Here is a 22,127-nt window from a genome sequence, read left to right as displayed (position 1 = left end):
AATCATAAACATTCAGTATGTCATCATCTTCTGGAAAAGTGATGAATAATAATGTGACTTTTTATACTGGAAAACAAACAAACAACACCGACCTAATAAGTTTCAAGTTATTATCATCCATACCTTCACGATGATCCAATGACACAGTTTGCTCAATTTCTGCATAGGTGTGTGATGACTGGTCTTGACTGGACTGGATGATTTTTGATTCGATGAGATGAACAATGTCCATACGATTTATTTTTGTAAGTGTCCTCATCAAAGTGTTCTCTGCTGATAAGTGGAGAGATTATGTTAAATATATTTTTTACTACTAGAATGCAACAGACAACCAGACAATGTGAGTGATCATCCTTTCTTTGACAGAACCTGCAGCCACAATTCCATAATATCATAATTTGTTTCCTTTTACTATGTACATAACACTGGGCGTCACATCACTGCCCCAAGTCAAAAGAGCCCAGTGTCTCTATGACTTTGTGGTGGTAAAATATCAAGATTGACTGGGTGCCATTGCGTGTATTACGGATAGAAAAACTCTGATCGGCCGCATACTCTAATCTTCCATGTACTATGATGGCATGACAGGTCGGAAATCCTGAAAGGTTCTCGGCAGATATACCCAGTGAAATATATGCAGGATAATGTCACGCTACAATTTTTTCCCGACTTTAGTCCAGCCACAACTACCAAGAGAAAGAGCTTTAATTCAGTCTTGAAGATGATGACAGCTCTCTGTCTCCAGCCCTTCCTCAACTATCCGGCGGTAATTAAACTATGGCACAAAGGTGAGAGGGAGGGCAGCGGCTTCCATCTCCATCGATTCAGCTCAACGAGGGAAAATCAGTGATGAGTTCTGTGGTGACACTAACTGCCATGAAGAGGACAATAACAAGATGGCCGTGGGCCCTTGTTAATCTCTTCTTGGAATCTTGCCCTTGTCCTGTATGCTCGTCTTTTGGTTGGTAAATAATATTAAAATATATAATGGAGAGCAGGTTCGATCATTACTTTTTTGGCTCAGTGGACACAGTCTTGCATTGAAGTGGATTGGTCACGCATCAACATGTGTTTCCTTTGTTTATGCAGACCTACACTCAGTAATGTGCGGTCTGCTTTTGTACATAGTTGTTTGTTGTTCCCTTTTCTTGTTATTTTTTATGCCCTTCAATAGACATCAATATTTGTATTTATTTAACTTTTCTTTTAAAAGGATTATGCGTCTAGGTGGATTGGTATCTAGGATACATGATAACATTTACATGTCACTGGCAGCATGGCATGACATTGCGAGCACACAATGCATGTGCTAATTATATTATCACTGAATGTGAATGGCCTAAATTCTCCTATTAAGCGTACCCGTATATTAGAATATTTGCACCGTAAATCAATTTCCTTTGCCCTGATATAAGTCCCCTTTAAAACAATGCGATGTGACACGTTTTCCGAGAAAGTTATTCATAGCTTAATCAGAGAGGACCAAACCAGTTTTATTAAGGGGCATCACACATCTGATAATATGCGTTGACTGTTTCATGTACCCTATTTTGCAGACTTTCTTCCAAGCTCTTGAGCATTTTTTTCACTTGACACAGAAAAAGCCTTTGACAGGCTAGAGTGGAACTATATGTGGGCAGTTCTGCAATGTTTTGGTTTCAGTAAACATTAAATATCTATGATTAATAAGACACTTTACCACTCACCTGAGGCATCAGTCTTAAAAGGTAATATTATCCCCTCGCCCCATTCCCTTTACAGCGTGGAAGTGGGCAGGGATGTCCACTTTGCCCTTTATAGTTTTGTTTATCTCTTGAACCATTAGCACAAGCTATTAGGAAATCTGAAGTTCCACCGAGTGGGTTGTTAAGATTCATGACCATAATCATATTGTTTAGTTGAACGCTGATCACATTATTTTATATTTAGATCGTTTTGATATGTTAATAACCAATATAATTAAGGAATTTGACCATTTTAGTTCCATTTTGCTCTCTCTCTTTCAAATGGTAAATTATCGATAATGTGTCAGTTGCTCCCCCCTACCCTGTTTGTTTATAGGACTTTTCTATTTTTTTCCCGGGACATTCCTTCGAAAATCTAATTTAACCACTGTGTCCTCAGCCGTCTAAAAGACTCATATGTTTCGGTCAGGGTTGGTAAACCGTGTTCTGGGGTTTGGCACTATGTGGGTGGAGTTGTGTGTGTTTTGCGTCAGCACTGATTGTTTCGTGTGGGCGTCTCCTCTAATTGTTCATGATCATCAGCTGCTACTCATTACCCTTCCCTATATATTGCCCTGTCTGGCGTCCTGGACTTCACCCTTACCATCAAGATTCCCAGTACCACCTGTCTTCCTGTTTGTTGTTTGTTATTATTCATTAAATGTTCTAAACTCGCACTTGCTTCATCAACTTCTTGAACAATCATTACAGAATGCTCTGACCAAACGTGGAAGCAGCAAGCACCACTTCTCTCACCAACTTCATCCATCACAGTGTCACCCAAATGGATCAGCAGCAGGAGAGTATAGTCAACACCAGACACGTGGTCCAAGCGCTGGTGACACAGGTGTCTGAGCTTACCCAGCAGATCCACCAGCTGACCTCTCATGCTATGCCACCCACACCGCCCGTTCCCCGGGACCTCCCCGAAGCCCACTTCCGACCCGAACCTCGTCTTCCGGCGCCGGAGAGTTATTCTGGTGAGCCAGATTTCTGCAGAACATTCCTAACCAAGCGTTCCATGCACTTTTCCCTACAGCCTCGCACTTTCGAGATGGAGGAGTCCAAGGTAGCATTTGCCCTCACTTTACTCTCCAGCAGGACTGCTTTGTGCTTTGTGGGGAATGGCGGTGTGGGAGAACCACCATCCATCCTGCGCCTCGTTCCACTCCCTCTCTGAGGAGATGAGGAGAGTGTTCGACAGTACCGCGGCTGGCAAGGAAGCCGCCCGTCAGCTCATGGATCTCAGGCAGGAAGATCTATCCGTGACGGACTATTCCATCAAGTTCCGCACCCTGGAGGCCGCGTGCGAGTGGAACGAGGAGGCGCAGTGGGATAGATTCCTGCATGGGTTGGCCGACCGTGTTCATAAGGAGATCTACCTCCTCAAGTTGCCAACCAGTCTCAACGGGCTCATTGACTTGGCGCCCCACATGGACGCTCGGATTAACCACCTGGGTGCGCAGACCAGTCACACACGTATTCTCAACATTCTGGAGAGTGGCAACTCGAGTTGAGAGAACATGTTTAGTCCCGTCATCGATCACGAACCCATGCAGGTGGGTAGAGCTCGACTGTCTCAGGAGGAGAGAGAGAGGCAGAGGTCCCGAGCACTATGTCTATACTGCGGTAACTCGGGACATTTCCTACGCATGTGTCCGGTAAAAGAGCCAGCCCGGTAGTAAGTTTGAGGCTACTATCGGGTGGGATCTCACCAACATCTCCTCAACAACATCGTCAACTCTCCTTCCAGTGAAACTGCAGTGGGGCAACAACACTCACACCTGTCACGCCCTTCTGGATTCTGGAGCCGAAGGTAATTTCATTGACACTGTCCTTGCACGTCACCTGAAACTTCCTGTCCTTCCCTTACACCTACACCGCTGAACCCATAACTCTCCTCACATCTGGCAACCACACCGAAACCCTATCCCTGCTCCTCATGGAATCCCCTGTAGCACCCATTGTATTAGGTCATCCACAATCCACCTTGTGTAGTGAAAGTTGTTATGAGTCTTGTCTGGTTTCTGCTTGTCCTGCTGTGTCTGTTTCTGTCTTACAGGAGTAGACCCCGCTTTTGTCAAACGTGCCCTTGGCCTGAAGGAAGTGTTCAGTAAGTCCCATGCTGCTTCTCTTCCTCCGCATCGTCCCTATGACTGTGCTATAGATTTAGTTCCACCTAAGGGCAAACTTTACTCTCTTTCTATTCCGGAGAGGGAGGCCATGGAGAATCATATTTCTGATTCTTTGGCATCGAGGTTCATCCGCCCTTCCTCTACTCCAGCGGGGGTGGGATTTTTTTTTTGTTGGTAAGAAGGATGGTTCCCTGCGACCTTGTATTGATTACCGAGAGCTGAACAACATCACGGTAAAGAATACCTATTCTTTGCCGTTGATGTCTTCATTGTTCGAGAGGTTACAGGGAGCATCCGTCTTCACAAAATTGGATTTACGTAATGCTTATCATTTGGTCCTCTTCAGGAAGGGGGATGAATGGAAAGCCACCTTTAACACCCCTAGAGGGCAATTTGAATATTTGGTGATGCCTTTCGAGCTCTCCAACTCACCAGGAGTTTTCCAAGCACTCGTGAATGACATGCTGAGAAGCATGGTAGATCAGTTTATATATGTTTACCTGGATGACATACTGATTTTTTCTTAATCTCTCCAGGGACATGTGCAAAAGGTCAGATGAGTGCTCCAGAGATTACTTGAGAATGGTCTTTTTGTCAAGGTGGAGAAATGCGTATTCCATGCACAGTCTGTTCCTTTCCTAGGGTACATTGTCTCATCTGAGGGAATACGTATGGATCCTGATAAGGTTATGGCTGTGATAGATTGGCCAAGTCCAGATTCCAGCAAGGCCCTACAGCGGTTTATGGGGTCCACCAATTTTTATAGACGTTTTATTCGTAATTTCAGCCAACTAGTCTCACTTCTGACCGCCTTGACCTCCCCCAGTACTGCGTTCAGGTGGTCTAATACAGCCGAAACTGTATTTTCCAACCTCAAGAGCTGCTTCGTTTCGGCTCCAATCTTAGTAGCCCCTGATCCCACACGACAGTTCGTGGTGGAGGTCGATGCAACAGAGGTGTGAATAGGTGCAGTTCTTTCCCAATGTTCTGCCTCAGACAACATGATACATCCATGCATGTTCTTTTTTTCTTATCGGTTATCTCCGCAGAATGTAATTATGACATTGGTAACAGAGAGTTGTTGGCCGTCAAATTAGCATTAGAGGAGTGGCGTCATTGGTTGGAGGGGACGGGGGTACCCTTCATCTTTTGGACCGATCATAAGAACCTAGAATACATTAGAACTGCCAAAAGACTCAATTCCAGGCAGGCTCGGTTGGCACTTTTTTTTCGGTCTTTTTGATCGTACCACCCGGGTTCCAAATATGTCAAACCCGATTCTTTGTCACGTCTTTTTGATCTTTATGAATGCCCGGTGACTCCTGAGTGCATTTTACCTGAGAGTATAGTGGTCTCATCACTCGTATGGGAGGTCGAATCGAAGGTCAAGACGGCCTTAGAAGGGGTAAGGCCTCCGCCCGGGTGCCCACTGAATCAGTTGTTTGTGCCGGAGGAGTTATGGTCCGACGTTATTCAGTGGGGTCACTGCTCTAATGTAGCTTGTCATCCAGGGATAAGCCGCACCAAGTGCTTAGTAAAGCAATGAATCTGGAGGCCACTGATGGCTCGCGACGTTCATGGTTTTGTTTTGGCATGCTCAGTTTGCGCCAGTGGTAAGTCGTCTAACCAACCTCCCGATGGGCTTCTTCACCAGCTGTCTGTCCCTTTGAGACCCTGGTTCCACATCACACTAGATTTTGTTACCGACCTCCCGCCTTCTAATGGCATGATGGTTGTTTTGACCGTAGTGGACCGATTCTCGAAGGTGGCACATTTTATTCCCTTGCCCAAATTACCTTTAGCCAAGGTTACAGCGGTCACTGTTAACGATCGCGTCTTCCGGTTACATGGCCTCCTGGTAGACGTGGTTTCTGACAGGGGATCCCAATTTGTATCCAAATTTTGGAAAGAGTTTTGTAAGTTGTTAGGAGTGACGGTTAGTCTGTCTTCGGGTTATCACCCTCAGAGCAATGGTCAGTCTGAGCGAGCCAACCAAGATTTAGAGTTAACGTTGCAATGTTTAGTCTCCAAGAATTTTTTTTCCTGGAGCCAACAACTCTCTATGGTTGAGTACACTCATAACTCGCTACCAGTGTAAGCTATGGGCCTCTCTCCATTTCAGTGTAGCATAGGTTACCAGCCACCTTTTCCTAGTCTGGAATCTGAAGTCGCGACCCCCTCCGCTCACACGTTTGTCCAGCGGTGCCACCACACCTGGACCAGAGCCCGCAAGACTCTGCTCCAGGTGAGGGCGCGCACTAAGGCCAAGGCCAGTTGCCACAGGTCGGAGCCTTCTGTTTACATCGTGGGTCAAAAAGTGTGGCTTTTTACTAACAACATTCCGCTCCGTTCCGTTTCTAATAAGTTAGCTCCCAAATTTATTGGCCCATTTCCTGTCACCAAGATCATTAGTCCGATAACAGTCCGCCTCAAACTACATCCGGCGTACAGGAGGATTCATCCCGCCTTCCACATATCCAAAATCAAACCCGTGTTTTATTCACGCATTAACCCATCTACCCCAGTTCCCCCACCGCCGTGACTCATAGATGGGGAGTCCACCTATTCGGTTAATCGTATTCTGGACTTGAGACGGAGGGGACGAGGATTCCAGTACTTGGTGGACTGGAAAGGTTACGGTCCGGAGGAGAGGAGTTGGGTACCTGCTTTTCACTCAAGGCTGTGTATAAGCTAATAGGGCAGACTGCATCACAAATGGATGGGACTTTCCCGAGTATGATGTCATAGTAATGGCAAATCTGGAACTGCTCATGTTTATGATTTATTGGGATTATAAAACAATTAATGGGTGGATTTTTACCATTATAGGCTGGTTGTTTTCACACACTGTGGTCACACAACTGTGCTCAAACACTTTATTTTTGGATTCTATGGCACCTTTAAAAATGTTTGCTATCTGGTGAAAAGAGCAATGCAAATTTAGATACAAACTAAATGAAAACCCATGATCAGTAGTCTTACCTGTAGTATTTTTGCCCTCCTTTCCTTTCCATAGCCTTATGAGGGCATGGCTTTGGACTTGAAGAGAATTTGGATTCTCATTTCTTAAATGATTGATCTGTACCTCACTGAATTCAAGCTCTCGAGCCAATTCTAAATGAACAAAAACACATCGGAACTAAATCATGCATTTAATTCAGATCAACAACGCAAAAGTGTCCTTATGACCGTATATATGTGAAACAAAGTTTACAAAAATAAAAAGTAGTGATGATATTTATTACAAACAAATAAAACCATAACATACAACTATCCCAACCTCTTAAACATTTCTATCATTTTAACCACAATGTCTTTTGCAGTATTGCTGGGTCACTCTTAAACTGTATAATTAAGTTCTGTACTGCATATTGACATTTAAAAAATGTGAGTATAGAGCAGTGGTTCCCAAACATTTTGAAACCAAGGCACCTGTTTAAAGCTTGTATTTATACTTTTACATACAGTATTGTTCAAAATAATAGCAGTACAATGTGACTAACCAGAATAATCAAGGTTTTTCGTATATTTTTTTATTGCTACGTGGCAAACAAGTTACCAGTAGGTTCAGTAGATTCTCAGAAAACAAATGAGACCCAGCATTCATGATATGCACGCTCTTAAGGCTGTGCAATTGGGCAATTAGTTGAATTAGTTGAAAGGGGTGTGTTAAAAAAAATAGCAGTGTGGCATTCAATCACTGAGGTCATCAATTTTGTGAAGTAACAGGTGTGAATCAGGTGGCCCCTATTTAAGGATGAAGCCAACACTTGTTGAACATGCATTTGAAAGCTGAGGAAAATGGGTCGTTCAAGACATTGTTCAGAAGAACAGCGTACTTTGATTAAAAAGTTGATTAGAGAGGGGAAAACCTATAAAGAGGTGCAAAAAATTATAGGCTGTTCAGCTAAAATGATCTCCAATGCCTTAAAATGGAGAGCAAAACCAGAGAGACGTGGAAGAAAACGGAAGACAACCATCAAAATGGATAGAAGAATAACCAGAATGGCAAAGGCTCAGCCAATGATCACCTCCAGGATGATCAAAGACAGTCTGGAGTTACCTGTAAGTACTGTGACAGTTAGAAGACGTCTGTGTGAAGCTAATCTATTTTCAAGAATCCCCCGCAAAGTCCCTCTGTTAAAAAAAAGGCATGTGCAGAAGAGGTTACAATTTGCCAAAGAACACATCAACTGGCCTAAAGAGAAATGGAGGAACATTTTGTGGACTGATGAGAGTAAAATTGTTCTTTTTGGGTCCAAGGGCCACAGGCAGTTTGTGAGACGACCCCCAAACTCTGAATTCAAGCCACAGTACACAGTGAAGACAGTGAAGCATGGAGGTGCAAGCATCATGATATGGGCATGTTTCTCCTACTATGGTGTTGGGCCTATTTATCGCATACCAGGGATCATGGATCAGTTTGCATATGTTAAAATACTTGAAGAGGTCATGTTGCCCTATGCTGAAGAGGACATGCCCTTGAAATGGTTGTTTCAACAAGACAATGACCCAAAACACACTAGTAAACGGGCAAAGTCTTGGTTCCAAACCAACAAAATTAATGTTATGGAGTGGCCAGCCCAATCTCCAGACCTTAATCCAATTGAGAACTTGTGGGGTGATATCAAAAATGCTGTTTCTGAAGCAAAACCAAGAAATGTGAATGAATTGTGGAATGTTGTTAAAGAATCATGGAGTGGAATAATAGCTGAGAGGTGCCACAAGTTGGTTGACTCCATGCCACACAGATGTCAAGCAGTTTTAAAAAACTGTGGTCATACAACTAAATATTATTTTAGTGATTCACAGGATTGCTAAATCCCAGAAAAAAAAAATGTTTGTACAAAATAGTTTTGAGTTTGTACAGTCAAAGGTATACACTGCTATTTTTTTGAACACACCCCTTTCAACTAATTGCCCAATTGCACAGCCTTAAGAGCGTGCATATCATGAATGCTGGGTCTTGTTTGTTTTCTGAGAATCTACTGAACCTACTGGTAACTTGTTTGCCACGTAGCAATAAAAAATATACTAAAAACCTTGATTATTCTGGTTAGTCACATTGTACTGCTATTATTTTGAACAATACTGTATAACTATGTATACTTCCTGTATTACTCTGTTAACATCTAAGCTCTCTGCTCACAAGTCACTGTAAATTAATTAACGTAATGACAAAATTTGTGTAAGTTGTTTATTTGATACTTTAAAAAGCTTTTTACCTGACCAGCTGAAACCAAGGTGGTCTGCTATTATAGACAGGCATTCCTCTTTCCTGTCAGCCTCATCCTGTCGATCTACTTAAAATTCCAGCAAAGCAGCAAGAGCCACATTAGCACACAATTTTTACAATTTATCATTTCAAGGTATATATAAGGTCACTGGCTTTCTCATATAGAAAATACATAAATGAAAATGTTACTATACTTTTTAAGCCAACATTTCTGAGCAAATACACAACAGAATCATGGATATATACTGAGAATAACTCTACTATGATATGCAGACTTTAGAAAAAAATATCAACATCATCTCACAAATTATGTTTTAAATTTAACCAATTCTGTTATAATTTTATATGTAAAAACACTAGATAAATCACCCCACTGCATTTGGTTTTATATTAATGTTGAGATTGAAGTAAGATAAAAGGAAAAGAGTAAGTCACAAACATAGTCCAAACATCAAAGCACCAACATGAAGAGTTGAAGTTAGTTACAAGACAGAGAAGCAACACTTCCATCACTGAGGTGCTGAGGCAGAAGAGAAAGAGATAATGGGCCCCAAGAGATAGGGGATACCTTGACTTTGGATTCTATCAGCAGGGATTCGTTCCATCTGTGTCTCAACAGGGTTGTCCCATCTGGGCCTAATAACCAAGAAATCCTCAGGGAAAGGCATTTGGAAGTAAGTAAAAGGTTCACTCTCCAATATTGAGGCATTGATGCTGATGCTTTCATTGTCAGATAAGGCAACAGCCTCCTGTTTGTCTTTCTCTGCCTGAGCTAATCTATCCACTACCTTATGATCTGCCTTTTGACTAACATCTTTAAAAAATAGAATGGACGGTTTGTTTGTGTCAGTTTGTTGGACCTTTTTTTGTTTTGTTGGTGTGGAAGTTTGAACCGGTTGAGCAGGCTTTCCCCTAATTGGTAATCTTGAAGGAAGTTTCTTAGTTGTGATTGATAGGTCAGTGCTTGTTGGATGATTCTGGTCCTTTTTGGCTGTTTTTTTGGTGGAATTACTTTCACAGAAGCTCTTGGCTTTAGGAGACTTTGTTAAATTGGAGGCTATGGATGGACCTGTGTCTTTCTCAGATTTTCTCCTTGATTGAGGTTTCATGGGCAACTTTGACTTCTTTTCCTTGGCAAGTTCTACACATTCAGACCTTAGGGAGCTGGCCTTAACAGGAATTCGGGATTTGGGTTTCTCTTCCTCTTTGGAGGTGGACATATCTTTTCTACGCATAGATGACAGAGATGCTGCATTGTAACGGTTAAAGACAAGTTTACTGTGGGATTCAGTTTTTTCAGGGGATTGGGTTTGTTCTATTACTGAGTGTTGATCATCTGGGGAGGAATCTGAGTACTCTTGGTCTTGTTGGGAACAAACTGATATAGTAACTTTAGACACTGCTGTCTGGACATTGGCTATGTCAATGTCAGAGGAACCAGGACCTGATACAAAATGTTTCTCACTCATAACTTTGTCTGATTTAATCTCTAATATTGTTTCATCCTTCTCTAGGGTTTTGGTTAAAGCAGAAATTTTGGTGGGGGTTTTAGAATCTGAAAAATCTGACTTTGTAGCTGAAGCCAGGTTATCACTAGCAGGAGCATGCACAGATAAATCTGCAGCCTCTTTAAGGAGGTCTTCATCCTCCTCTGCTTTTATTTGCAAAGAGGGGTCACAACCAATCTCAATCTCAGCATCACCGGATGTTCTAACAGCTTCATTACCTCCTTCTTCAGCTATGACTTCTACAGTGGGTTGATCTATTTGGTAAAATGCAAAACCTTCCTCCTCATAACTCCTTTTTGTCATGTCTATCGCACCACTTCTTGTCATCTCAAAAAGTTTTCCTTCTTGAAAAAGAAAAGGATTTTGTTCACTTGTTGGTGTACCCTCCTCAGTGGGTGTCAGTGCTGGTGTTGTGTCTGGAGTAGCCCCTTGGGAATGCTGATCTACACCCAGACCCAAGATCTTTTGCTCTTCTTCTTTGAATCGTGCTGCAAATGCATCATCTTCTTCTTGCATTGAATTCTAGGTCTCTGTCTCTGCTTTTGCTGTCACTCCTCTAGATTCAGTCTTAGGAAGTTCGTCCTCAGCATCATCTTCCTCTGTGTCATCATAAATACATATTTCTGGTTTAAACATTTCATTTGTTTGCGCAATAATAATTAGAATAGAATCTGCATCAAAGCTGCCACTACAAATATCAAAATAAGATGTCCCTGCATGCAATCCCCTTTAATCTCATCCGTTACATTAGACTCTTCCTGACTATATGATTTGCAGTCAACATTTTGGCAATTAGCTGCCTCCTTCTGTTGTTCATGACTATACATTTCTTGAATTCCTTTTGATCTTTTTAAGTTTTGCTCTTTTTGCTCATCAGTTATATTTGCAACCAGATGTTTGCTGTTAGATGCAGTTTTGTTCAGCTGTACTAGCTCTGAATCAACATAACGTTTGTTTTTAAATTTCTCACTATGAGATTCTTGAAGTTGTGGTTTTATAGTGTGCTTTTCTGAGACAGACTGAGGTATCCTCATTGCTGATTCAGCTGAAGATGTTGCACTGTGGGCGATGATTAGTTGAATCTTCTCAGGTGTTTGGGGGCTCTTATGAATACCTGCTGGAAAAGGAGAGGGAGGTTGTACTTTAATGATCAGTTCAACAGACCGTGCTATGTCTGAGGCCTATTTGAGTTCACTAAACCCGACATCATTCACAGAGGATGTTTCATGTTTGGATGCAAGCCCAAATAGTTTGAAGCTGTGATTTCCTGCATCATATGCTAACAAGGTCTGAGAGAATTCACTCTTTTTTCACTCATCTTTTCTAATGTCCTTTTTGTCTTTTGCATCTTGTTCCATTTCATCAAATGTTTTTATTTTGGCAGCCATTTTAAACATCTTTTCCTCTGGAGAAATTTTCCTTTGTGTCAGGCCACACTTCAACTCATCATCTTCTACTGTCTCCTCTGGAATAACTGATGGTTTAAAGGGAACTATCAGGATCATGGGGTCTGGGGTTTTGGGATTGACCTCATAACTTACCTCTACAGAACTTGGTGTGTCAGGTGAGAAAGGACTCTTAACCGAACTTGTCATCAGGGACGTCTGCTCACAACTGTCATCGTCACAACTGTCTGGTGGGATTTCAGGGGGGTTGGAGGTTGTCAGAGGCCCTGTGATCACACTGTGTTGTTCTACTGTAGGTGGAAAAGCCAGGCTGGTTTTAATCTCTATGGGGCTCTTTCTAAAGAGTCACGACATGGGGATTCTTTTGTGGGACTAGGCTCAATAGAGTCTGGGGTTTTATGGGAAGAGTTGTCTTCCATCAAGGGACTACCCTCTAAAGAGTCATTGTGGCTAATAGTAAAAGAGTCATCAGCTACTGGACTAAGGTTCTCTGAATCTTGGTGTCTAAGAGGTAGTACTAAACCACCATGATCCTGTGTAGCTACTCTTGAGGTCAGGGAGTTAGCAGAGGTTGGTATTGGTTGACCATCAAATGATTTCTCATCACTCAAAAAATCACTGTTTTATTTGTCATCTTTCGAGATTTAGATGGCTTGGATGATACAGAAACAATGTCCTTATCAACAAAAGTTTGTTCACCTTCAAAGTTCACCCCCCTATTTCCATGAAAAATAGACATAGACTCACTTTTTATTGGTTCATCCACCTCCTTGCTTGACAATGGATGATGAACTGTAACATCAGATGCCTGATCATTAGTTGTCTTCATCTCAGTAGAAAAAGAAACAGATACTTTACTTGTCTTGGCTTTAAGGGTGACTGCTACTGGTTTTGAGGTCTTTACAAGTAAAGGCTGAGTTGTTTTTTTCGGTGATAATGAGAGGCTACCAGGGCTTGTTTCTGGAGTTGCAGCCATGTCCTCCTGTTTGCATTTTTCCTCAGAACTTAATGGACCTTCCAAGTCAGTTAGGCTGGCATTGGGGGAGTCAACCAATGCTTCATGTCTAACTCTGTCAAATCTGTCATCAAATGCACTATTCTCTGTATCATTTTCAGGCAGTAGATCTCTGCACTGTTCTGACAAATTTTGAGAAATTGTTGTTGTCATGTTTGAGTGATTAAAAGGACCTGCTGACACTATTACAGAAACCAAAGCCTCACCACTCTTTTCCTGTGGCTGCTGATGACTCTTTTGACTCATATCTTCTTCAGTGTCTTCTGAGTATTTTATGTGTGGACTAATTTTGACTTCTTTTTCTTCATGGTGATCTTTAAAACATCAAGAGACACTTCTTCGTGTGAGGGTGCTTGGGGAAGACTTTGTGACTTTGTGAGGATATCCTCTGGTTTACTCACTATTGTGCATTCTGTTTTAAGCCCAGATTTTCTTTTTGAGGGGTCTTGGCCTGTTTGAAATGCTCTTGTTAGTTCTCTCACAGACAAGGTTTATTTTAGTCTCCCAAGCTCCGAGCTTGGTGACCTAGTAGGAGACTGTTTCTGGGGTGAGGAAGTCTGTTTTTTCATGGCTGATGTTTTCTGATCTTTTACAACTGAAGAAGACTTCCCGGCACTTTTACTTGCAATGCTTTCTTTTGTTCTAAATGACTGGCTTTCATCTGTGTGCCCTTGAGGCCCTTTTCTTCTAATGGGCTTTTTTACTTCTGTTGTATGGGCCTTAGTGTCTTTTCCCATTGTAGGGACTATTTTCCGACCACCTCGGCGCAGAACAACCTCAGTGAACCTTTGCTGTAATGGAGGCTCTTGGGATGTAGGCCTAGATATTTCAGGTGCATCCAATAAGTATTCCTTAACTTCAGCACTTGGAACAGTCTCTATGCCAGGCCTGTCCCTAGAACCCTTTGTTCTCTGTGATCCTCTGTTGACTCGAACTTCTTTGAGAAGTGATTCCTGGGATTCAAAGGCAGCCATAATTTTTGCCTCTTCAATTTCACTTTCTGTAAGGAGAACCCACTCCTCATCCTTCCTGTATGGACGATCTTCCGTGTCATATGTTCCACTTCTCAGAATTTCACTAACTTTCTCTTTGACTTTTTCCATTATCTCAAAAGGCTCTACTGACACCTCCTCCACCCTCTTATCTAAATAATCCCCTTGCATGAGACCTGTTTTCACTGAGGAATCAGTGGTCAGAATAGCAGTCATTTTGATAAGATCTTGTTTCATGTCCGACACTTCAGAGAGTTAATCTGGACTTGCAAGAGCAGGAGAGTCTCGGATCAATTGTGTTTTCAGGAATGATGTTTCAGTTTTTTCAGTGTCTTCATCTTCCATTTGGATGACATTTAAGGAGCAAATTAAGCAAAAAATAAAGGGACAGAGATTGGAAAAGGAGATAAGGGATAAATTCAGAGTTTTAATGGCCAGAAGGCATCAAGATGACAAAAAGCAAAGAGGACTCTGGGATAATTAGTGGAGAGTCTAATGGACTTGTGGGACAATAACAACTGCAGAGCAAATTCTAACCAATTTATAAAGACAACAGAAGAATAAGCAGGAAATTTACTTGTTCACATTTAGTTCAACAAGCCAACCCAGACACTGGGACATGTACTGAAAAACAGTGGCACACAGTAAACATTGATCATGTATAACTCATGTCTACAGAAGAAAGAGAGAGAGAAAGAGAGAATTCAAGACAGAACTTAATACAACTAAACTCATAAAAAATTTTTTTTTTTAAATAATAATAATAATAATTTCACTTTTAGTTATGATTAAAAAAACATTCTGCTTATGCACACACAAACACATGCACACAAGACAGCATTCAAAATACTGTTATAAAAGCTGTCATTTGGTAAACTAACAAGTTACTGTGTACTAAGTTTCATGTAGTAATAGATATGGATTACAATTGTTACTTACATCTGAACAATAACCTAATGTATGTATTATACTTATAGGTCAAATTACATGTTGTGGTGATTTGATACTCTCTATAGCAATAGTAAGCAAACTATACAATGTTAACATCCAACAGATAAAGACACATATCTACAATAAATAAATAATTAAGACTATATAAACACATTTATATCTTTATATATTGTGACATGGGTCCCGAGCGCTCGTCAGCGTCGCCCTGGCAACACACGGGAATCACCGGCACGAGCTCATCACGGGCTGAGCGGCCGCACCTGCAGCTCATCAAGCGGAGCCTTCTTAAGCAGAGGAGGAAGACAGAGTGGTGAGGAATGTCTCCCAACAAGGACGCTAACCCTTTCCTCCTCTGTTACAGAGAGCAGCGTGTGACCGTCAGCCCCACTAAGGAGAGCACAGCACGGGATCCACCACTCAGGACACAGCGAGCACGAGGGACTTGAAGCGCCACAGGAGAGCACCGCCTTCACCAAGAGCACTATTTTACTTAATAAATCCACCCTTCGGGGACTTTCTTTGTCCATCGGTTGTCGTGTAGTTCCTCACCCCGCCACACTGGTGGAGAATGCGGGCAAGAGTGTGAGGTGGACACCGACAACCGACCCCTGAGGAGACCGTTAAAGCCACCCATTTGTTTTTTTTTGTTTTCCTGTTTTTTTTCCCCTGACATTTGTATCTGCTCTGTTTTCACAGGCGGCCGCTCCTCCCCCGGCATGGAAGAACTGCTCAAACACCTCACCGAGGTGAGCATCCGCCAGCAACAAATAGTGGAGCACATGGCCTCACGTCAAGGAGACGCCGAACGTGAGCTCGCCGCCCTCCGCGCCGCCGCCCACCGCACGCTGCTGCCTGACCCCCGTGTCCAAGCCGTCCAGCTGATGCCACGAATGACGTCGCATGACGACGTGGAGATGTATCTCCACGTAAGCCTGATACAACCGACTGTCCTTCCACCCCAAGCAGGTTCCAGGGCCCGGCTGGCGATAACGTGCGTGCACGGGGATACCAGGCATGTGCCGGCCCGGAGAGTGACCATCACCGCGACACCTGGTTCCTGGCCCGTCGAAGTGGGAATCTTAAGGAACCTACCGGTACCCGTTCTCCTCGGCCGGGATTGGCCGGGGTTCGATCAGCTCCTCACCTCCAGCACACAGCCTGCTAGCCCGGCCGGGAACCGCCGACGCCGGAGTCCAGCAAGGCGCCCTCGACGAGGCCCCGCGCTGCTGACGTCGGACAGCCCTCGAGGAGGTGAGTCCCCCTCCCAAAACTCTAACCTGTTCTTCGATGTCTTCCAGCAGATAGCGGGAGGGGGGACGCTCGCCAAAGAGCAGCGTGGGGACGAGCGCCTCAAGCATTGCTGGTCTCAAGTGCGGGTGGCGGAAGGAGAGGATCTACAACCAGCTCCCCACCCCACACCCCACTTCATCATCCAAAATGGTCTGCTCTATTATGTCGGCCAGCGGAGGGGGGAGGAAAAGACGCTGTTGGTGGTACCGCGGAGCAAAGTCCCGGCGGTCTTGGAACTCGCCCACGCCCACCCGATGGCTGGCCACCTCGGCGCCCAAAACACTGTGCAACGGATCCGGGACCGCTTCCACTGGCCAGGACTGGAGGCGGATGTCAAGCGGTACTGCCAAGCGTGCCCGACGTGCCAATGGACCTCGCCACATACTCCTCCCCCTAGCCCGCTGATCCCGCTGCCGATCATTGAGGTGCCCTTCGAGCGCATCGGGATGGACCTGGTGGGGCCGCTGCCGAAGTCCGCCCGGGGGCATGAACACATCCTAGTTATCGTGGATTATGCCACCCGCTACCCAGAGGCCATTCCCCTCCGCAAGGCCACCGCCAAAAACATCGCACAGGAGCTCTTCCTACTGAGTAGTCGGGTTGGCCTACCAGCGGAGATCCTGACCGACCAGGGCACCCCTTTCATGTCCCGGATCATGGCTGACCTCTGTAAACTCCTCAAAGTCCGACAGATCCGGACCAGCGTTTACCATCCACAAACCGATGGGCTCGTGGAACGCTTTAACCAGACCCTTAAACAGATGCTGCGGCGTGTCGTGGCCGAGGACCGACGCGACTGGGACCAGATGATCCCGTATGTGCTGTTCGGGATCCGGGAGGTGCCCCAGGCATCCACCGGCTTCACGCCCTTCGAGCTCCTCTTCGGCCGCCAACCCCGAGGGCTCCTAGATGTCGCCCGGGAAGCCTGGGAACAACAGCCTGCGGTATGTCGGACCACCGTCGAGCACGTCAAGGCCATGAGAGAGCGGATCGACAGGGTCATGCCATTGGTCCGGGAGCATCTGACCAAGGCCCAGCAAGACCAGCAGCACCTCTTCAATCGGGCTGCCCAACCCCGGGAGTTCCAGCCGGGAGATCACGTCATGGTACTGGTCCCCACCTCAGCATGTAAGTTCCTGGCCCGCTGGCAGGGCCCGTATACGGTCACCGAACGGGTGGGACCCGACACCTACAAAGTGCGCCAACCTGGTCGTCGAAGGGAAGAGCAGCTCTATCATATAAACCTGTTGAAGCGCTGGGTGGGGACCGGGCCCCAGCTCTCGGCCCTCACCGCCACCTCTCCCGTGGTTGTGGACATGGATCCCCATCTCTCCGCAGCCCAGAAGACGGAACTGCAGCACCTGGTCGGTCAGTTCTCGGATGTGTTCTCCCCTCTGCCAGGGCGGACGACCGTCATCCAGCACGAAATCCGAACACCACCAGGAGTCATCGTCCGGCAGCGGCCCTATCGTGTCCCGGAGGCTCGGCGACACGCAATCGAGACAGAGGTACAGGAGATGTTGAAGCTAGGGGTAATTGAGCCCTCGCGGAGTCCATGGTCCAGCCCCATCGTCATGGTCCCGAAGCCCGATGGCACCCTAAGGTTTTGCAACGACTTCCGCCGCCTAAATGAGGTCTCTGAATTCGATGGCTACCCCATGCCCCGCGTCGATGAGCTCCTGGATCGACTAGGAAGGGCCCGGTTCATCTCGACGCTCGACCTCACCAAAGGGTATTGGCAAGTCCCCCTGTCTAAGGATGCCAAGCCTAAGACAGCCTTCTCGACCCCCAGTGGCCACTGGCAGTACCGGGTCCTTCCCTTCGGCCTGCACGGGGCCCCCGCCACATTCCAGAGGCTCATGGATGTCCTGCTGAGGCCCCATATGGCCTACGCCGCGGCCTACATCGACGACGTGGTCATCCATTCAGAGACCTGGGGGGAACATTTAGAGCGGCTCCGGAGGGTGCTGTTGGACCTCCGCCGGGCGGGGCTCACCGCCAACCCCCGGAAATGTCACCTGGCTCTCTCCGAAGCCAAGTACCTGGGCTTCTGCGTGGGACGTGGCCTCATCCGCCCCCAGGAAAAGAAGGTGACAGCTATCCTCTCGGCACCGCGGCCCTCTACCAAGACCCAGGTACGAGCCTTTTTGGGGTTGGCAGGATACTACCGATGTTTTATCCCTAACTTCTCCTCCTTAGCCTCTCCCCTGACAGATCTGACCAGGAAGGGGCAACCGGAGAAGATAGCCTGGAGTCTAGAAGCGGAAGAGGCATTACAGCAGGTGAAGTCTGCCCTCACCACGGAGCCAGTCCTGCGAGCCCCCGACTTCAACTGCCCCTTCCTGGTGCAAACCGACGCCTCGGACACCGGGTTGGGAGCCGTTCTCTCCCAGGTCCAGGACGGCGAGGAACACCCGGTGATCTTTATTAGCCGGAAGCTGACCCCGACCGAACAACGGTATGCCGCCGTGGAGAAGGAAGCACTGGCCGTCAAGTGGGCAGTCCTGGAGCTCCGCTATTACCTCCTCGGACGCCGGTTCACCCTGCTGACAGATCATGCGCCACTGCAGTGGATGGCCCGCGCAAAGGACACCAACCCCAGGGTAACCCGCTGGTTCCTTGCGCTCCAGGACTTCCACTTCACCATACAACATCGGGCGGGGACGGCCAACGCCAACGCGGACGGTCTCTCCAGGATAGGGGCAGCTTTCGCAGGTCTGTCAGGCTCCATTGTACCGCAGGCGCAGGTCGACGCTTAGGGGGGGGGAGTGTGACATGCGTCCCGAGCGCTCGTCAGCGTCGCCCTGGCAACACACGGGAATCACCGGCACGAGCTCATCACGGGCTGAGCGGCCGCACCTGCAGCTCATCAAGCGGAGCCTTCTTAAGCAGAGGAGGAAGACAGAGTGGTGAGGAATGTCTCCCAACAAGGACGCTAACCCTTTCCTCCTCTGTTACAGAGAGCAGCGTGTGACCGTCAGCCCCACTAAGGAGAGCACAGCACGGGATCCACCACTCAGGACACAGCGAGCACGAGGGACTTGAAGCGCCACAGGAGAGCACCGCCTTCACCAAGAGCACTATTTTACTTAATAAATCCACCCTTCGGGGACTTTCTTTGTCCATCGGTTGTCGTGTAGTTCCTCACCCCGCCACACTATTTATCTGTTATGTACATTCCTACAGTACATTGAGGGAATACTCTTGCTAGGCTGGCTTATATATATATATATATATATATGCACTGAAAAAGCTACTAAGGAGGGTGACTCATACAGATTTGGATAAAAATCATAATTTGCTTTGCAGGTTGTTATTGAGTAATGAAGGGAAAAGCTCTCTAAAACTGTTGAAAGCATAAACATCACCACAGGATGAATGAAATTCATATTGTGCACAAATTGATTACTCAAAAATTTCTCCCTCTATAATGGTTCATGAATTGATCAGAATAAAATAATATGGAAAAAAAGCAATACTCATTTAAATCTCCTAAAACAGACTCACTGAAACACCTAAAGAAATGGTTTTAAATTCTGGTTCTGGGGAACCACAGCTCTGCACATTTTTTACTTATTCAACACACTAGATTCAGATCATGAGCTTGTTATGAGAGAACTGAACTTTATAAAATAAGGGAGACGTACAAAACGTGTAGATCAATAAGTCCGCAGAACCAGTATTTAAAACATTGGTTCACCAAAAATAGAAAAAGATTCCACACAAATCTAGTTCAACAATTAATGTGCTAATCAATTAATACATTATTAAATGAATAATACTGTATTATTCGGACTATAAGTCGCATCATTCCAAAAATATGTCATGACGAGGAAAAAAACATATGTAAATCGCACTGGACTATAAGTCACATTTATTTAGAACCAAGAACCAAGAGAAAACATTACCGTCTACAGCCACGAGAGGGCGCTCTATGTTTCCAAGGGTAGACTACAGGAGCACTGAGCAGCATAGAGCGCCCTCTCGTGGCTGTAGACAATAATATTTTCTCTTGGTTCATTTCTCTTGGTTCATGTCAAATTAATTTGGATAAATAAGTCGCACCTGACTATATGTCGCAGGACCAGCCAAACTATGAAAAAAAGTATGACTTATAGTCCTTATATATATATATATATATATAAAAACACAATGCAATTAATTAACACCTAAACAAAGATGTTTGATAGAATGTTTAAAAGTGCACTATGCAACTTTCAGTACTCTAGCGGTTAATAAAAAGTAAAATAATTCGTCTTGTGAAAGAACATTGTATCCAGAACTACTTTGAGTACTGGGCTACTCTACAGTGGTTGGCATTCTGCTCGATTTAAAATAGTCTCCAATATAAACACATATTATAGGCATACCGAAGTCATTCAGACAAAGACAAAAACATTCACTCATATTAAGTTTAAATTTTTAACAAAAAAAGTTACATAGTGTACATTTGAAGTCTTGTGCTGTTTAAAATGCCATTTTCATTTTTAAAGGGAACCCATTTTATAGGATTTATATAGACACTAATTTGATAATAATTTATGTTGTGATATACAAAGGAATGTAAACGACGTGAGAATCATTACCAAAAGATTACATTAATTAATTGAGAAATATTTTGTACAACAGCCAATAGTTAACTCACGCAGAGTTCTGTAATTATTTTACAGAATGTTAATATCATGCTTTGTGAGTTATTTTACAGATACATTCTCAGTTAGTAAGTTAAGTGGAAAGGTGTCTGGTGCAAGACAACATATTTTGATAAGATTAGACATCTTACATTTCTCAAGTATTCGGCTTTTCTGTAAATAAAAAAATAGATGAAGAAGATTCAGTTGTATACATGCTATGCAGTAACAGACATATACATATTTGTAGATAAAAACTACCCATTTACTTTCTGTTTTCATGTTATTTGACCCCACTAGTTGTCTGGATGCTGACATTACCTCTATTACAGCTGGTACAGCAAACAATATACAGTTATGAGAAAATGTGTGTAAACCCTATGAAATGATCTGTATTTTATGCATGAATGACTACTAAAAAGTGTTAGTGGAGTCTGGAGTTTTGAAATGAGATAATGGAAGAAATCAAATAACATTTTGTTAATTTAAGTGCAAAATTGCAGTTACCTCCTCATCAGGTTCTTGATCTGAATCTGAATCCTTTGAGGAGAAAAAAGCAGCAAAAGAGGAAGAGAGAAGATAGAAAGAAAGACAGAAGGGGACAGAGTGAGCAGGCAAAGCAGTTATCACAGCAACAGAACATGTCTGAAGCCAGGCAGTGAGGTGTGGTATGACAGGGGTTAGATGCAAAAGAAATGCATTAAAGCATTTATCAGTTATTAACTACAATACAACAACAACAACAACAACAACAATAATAATAATAATAATAATAAATAAGGTAATAAAATTAAGAAATAAATGGAAAAGGTGGCTCCAATGACGAGGCCTTCTAAATAACCACAGTAATGAATTGTGTAATAGACCATTTACATTTTGTGGTGCTTCAACTATGTCTAATAAAGTTACTCACACATTAAAGTTTATATAAAACTATGTAGATATTATGGTCTGAAACACTCATATAACTGCAACAAAATGATCATAATGCATGCAAACCTGCCATAAAAGCTGACAAAAAATAAATAAAAAATGATGATGATGAAATTTCACTGGACAATGCATTTTGCATTAACAGCATATGTCCTGAACTTACCTTTGAGTAAGCTGGCAGGGTGATGTTTATATTGCATATTGCATTATGAGTCAAAGTCCTGTAAGATCTTGGCTCTTTTGTGAAGGACAAACGTCCACAAGGCTCTTGAGAGTTGTCTCGTATCTACAAGTGATTCACCAAGT

At 44.3% G+C, this 22,127-nt stretch overlaps 1 protein-coding gene across 1 annotated transcript in view; it reads right to left on the bottom strand.

The window, feature by feature from the left end:
• Nucleotides 1-22,127, bottom strand: part of LOC113098911 (ankyrin-2-like) — a 56,552-nt gene that overhangs the window by 6,703 nt on the left and 27,722 nt on the right. Inside the window, exons 14-22 of the mRNA XM_026263968.1 lie at nt 21,985-22,107; nt 21,396-21,428; nt 20,958-21,062; nt 12,757-13,141; nt 12,145-12,299; nt 9,664-11,125; nt 9,085-9,162; nt 6,842-6,973; nt 124-270 (exon numbers count right to left, since the gene is read on the bottom strand). Coding sequence (XP_026119753.1) covers nt 124-270; nt 6,842-6,973; nt 9,085-9,162; nt 9,664-11,125; nt 12,145-12,299; nt 12,757-13,141; nt 20,958-21,062; nt 21,396-21,428; nt 21,985-22,107 — 2,620 coding nt within the window. The remainder of the gene's footprint in view (nt 1-123; nt 271-6,841; nt 6,974-9,084; nt 9,163-9,663; nt 11,126-12,144; nt 12,300-12,756; nt 13,142-20,957; nt 21,063-21,395; nt 21,429-21,984; nt 22,108-22,127) is intronic.

The sequence above is a fragment of the Carassius auratus genome, unplaced genomic scaffold (assembly GCF_003368295.1).
Source record: "Carassius auratus strain Wakin unplaced genomic scaffold, ASM336829v1 scaf_tig00216729, whole genome shotgun sequence".
NCBI lineage: Eukaryota > Metazoa > Chordata > Actinopteri > Cypriniformes > Cyprinidae > Carassius > Carassius auratus.
This window is presented reverse-complemented; position numbering and strand designations above follow the sequence as displayed.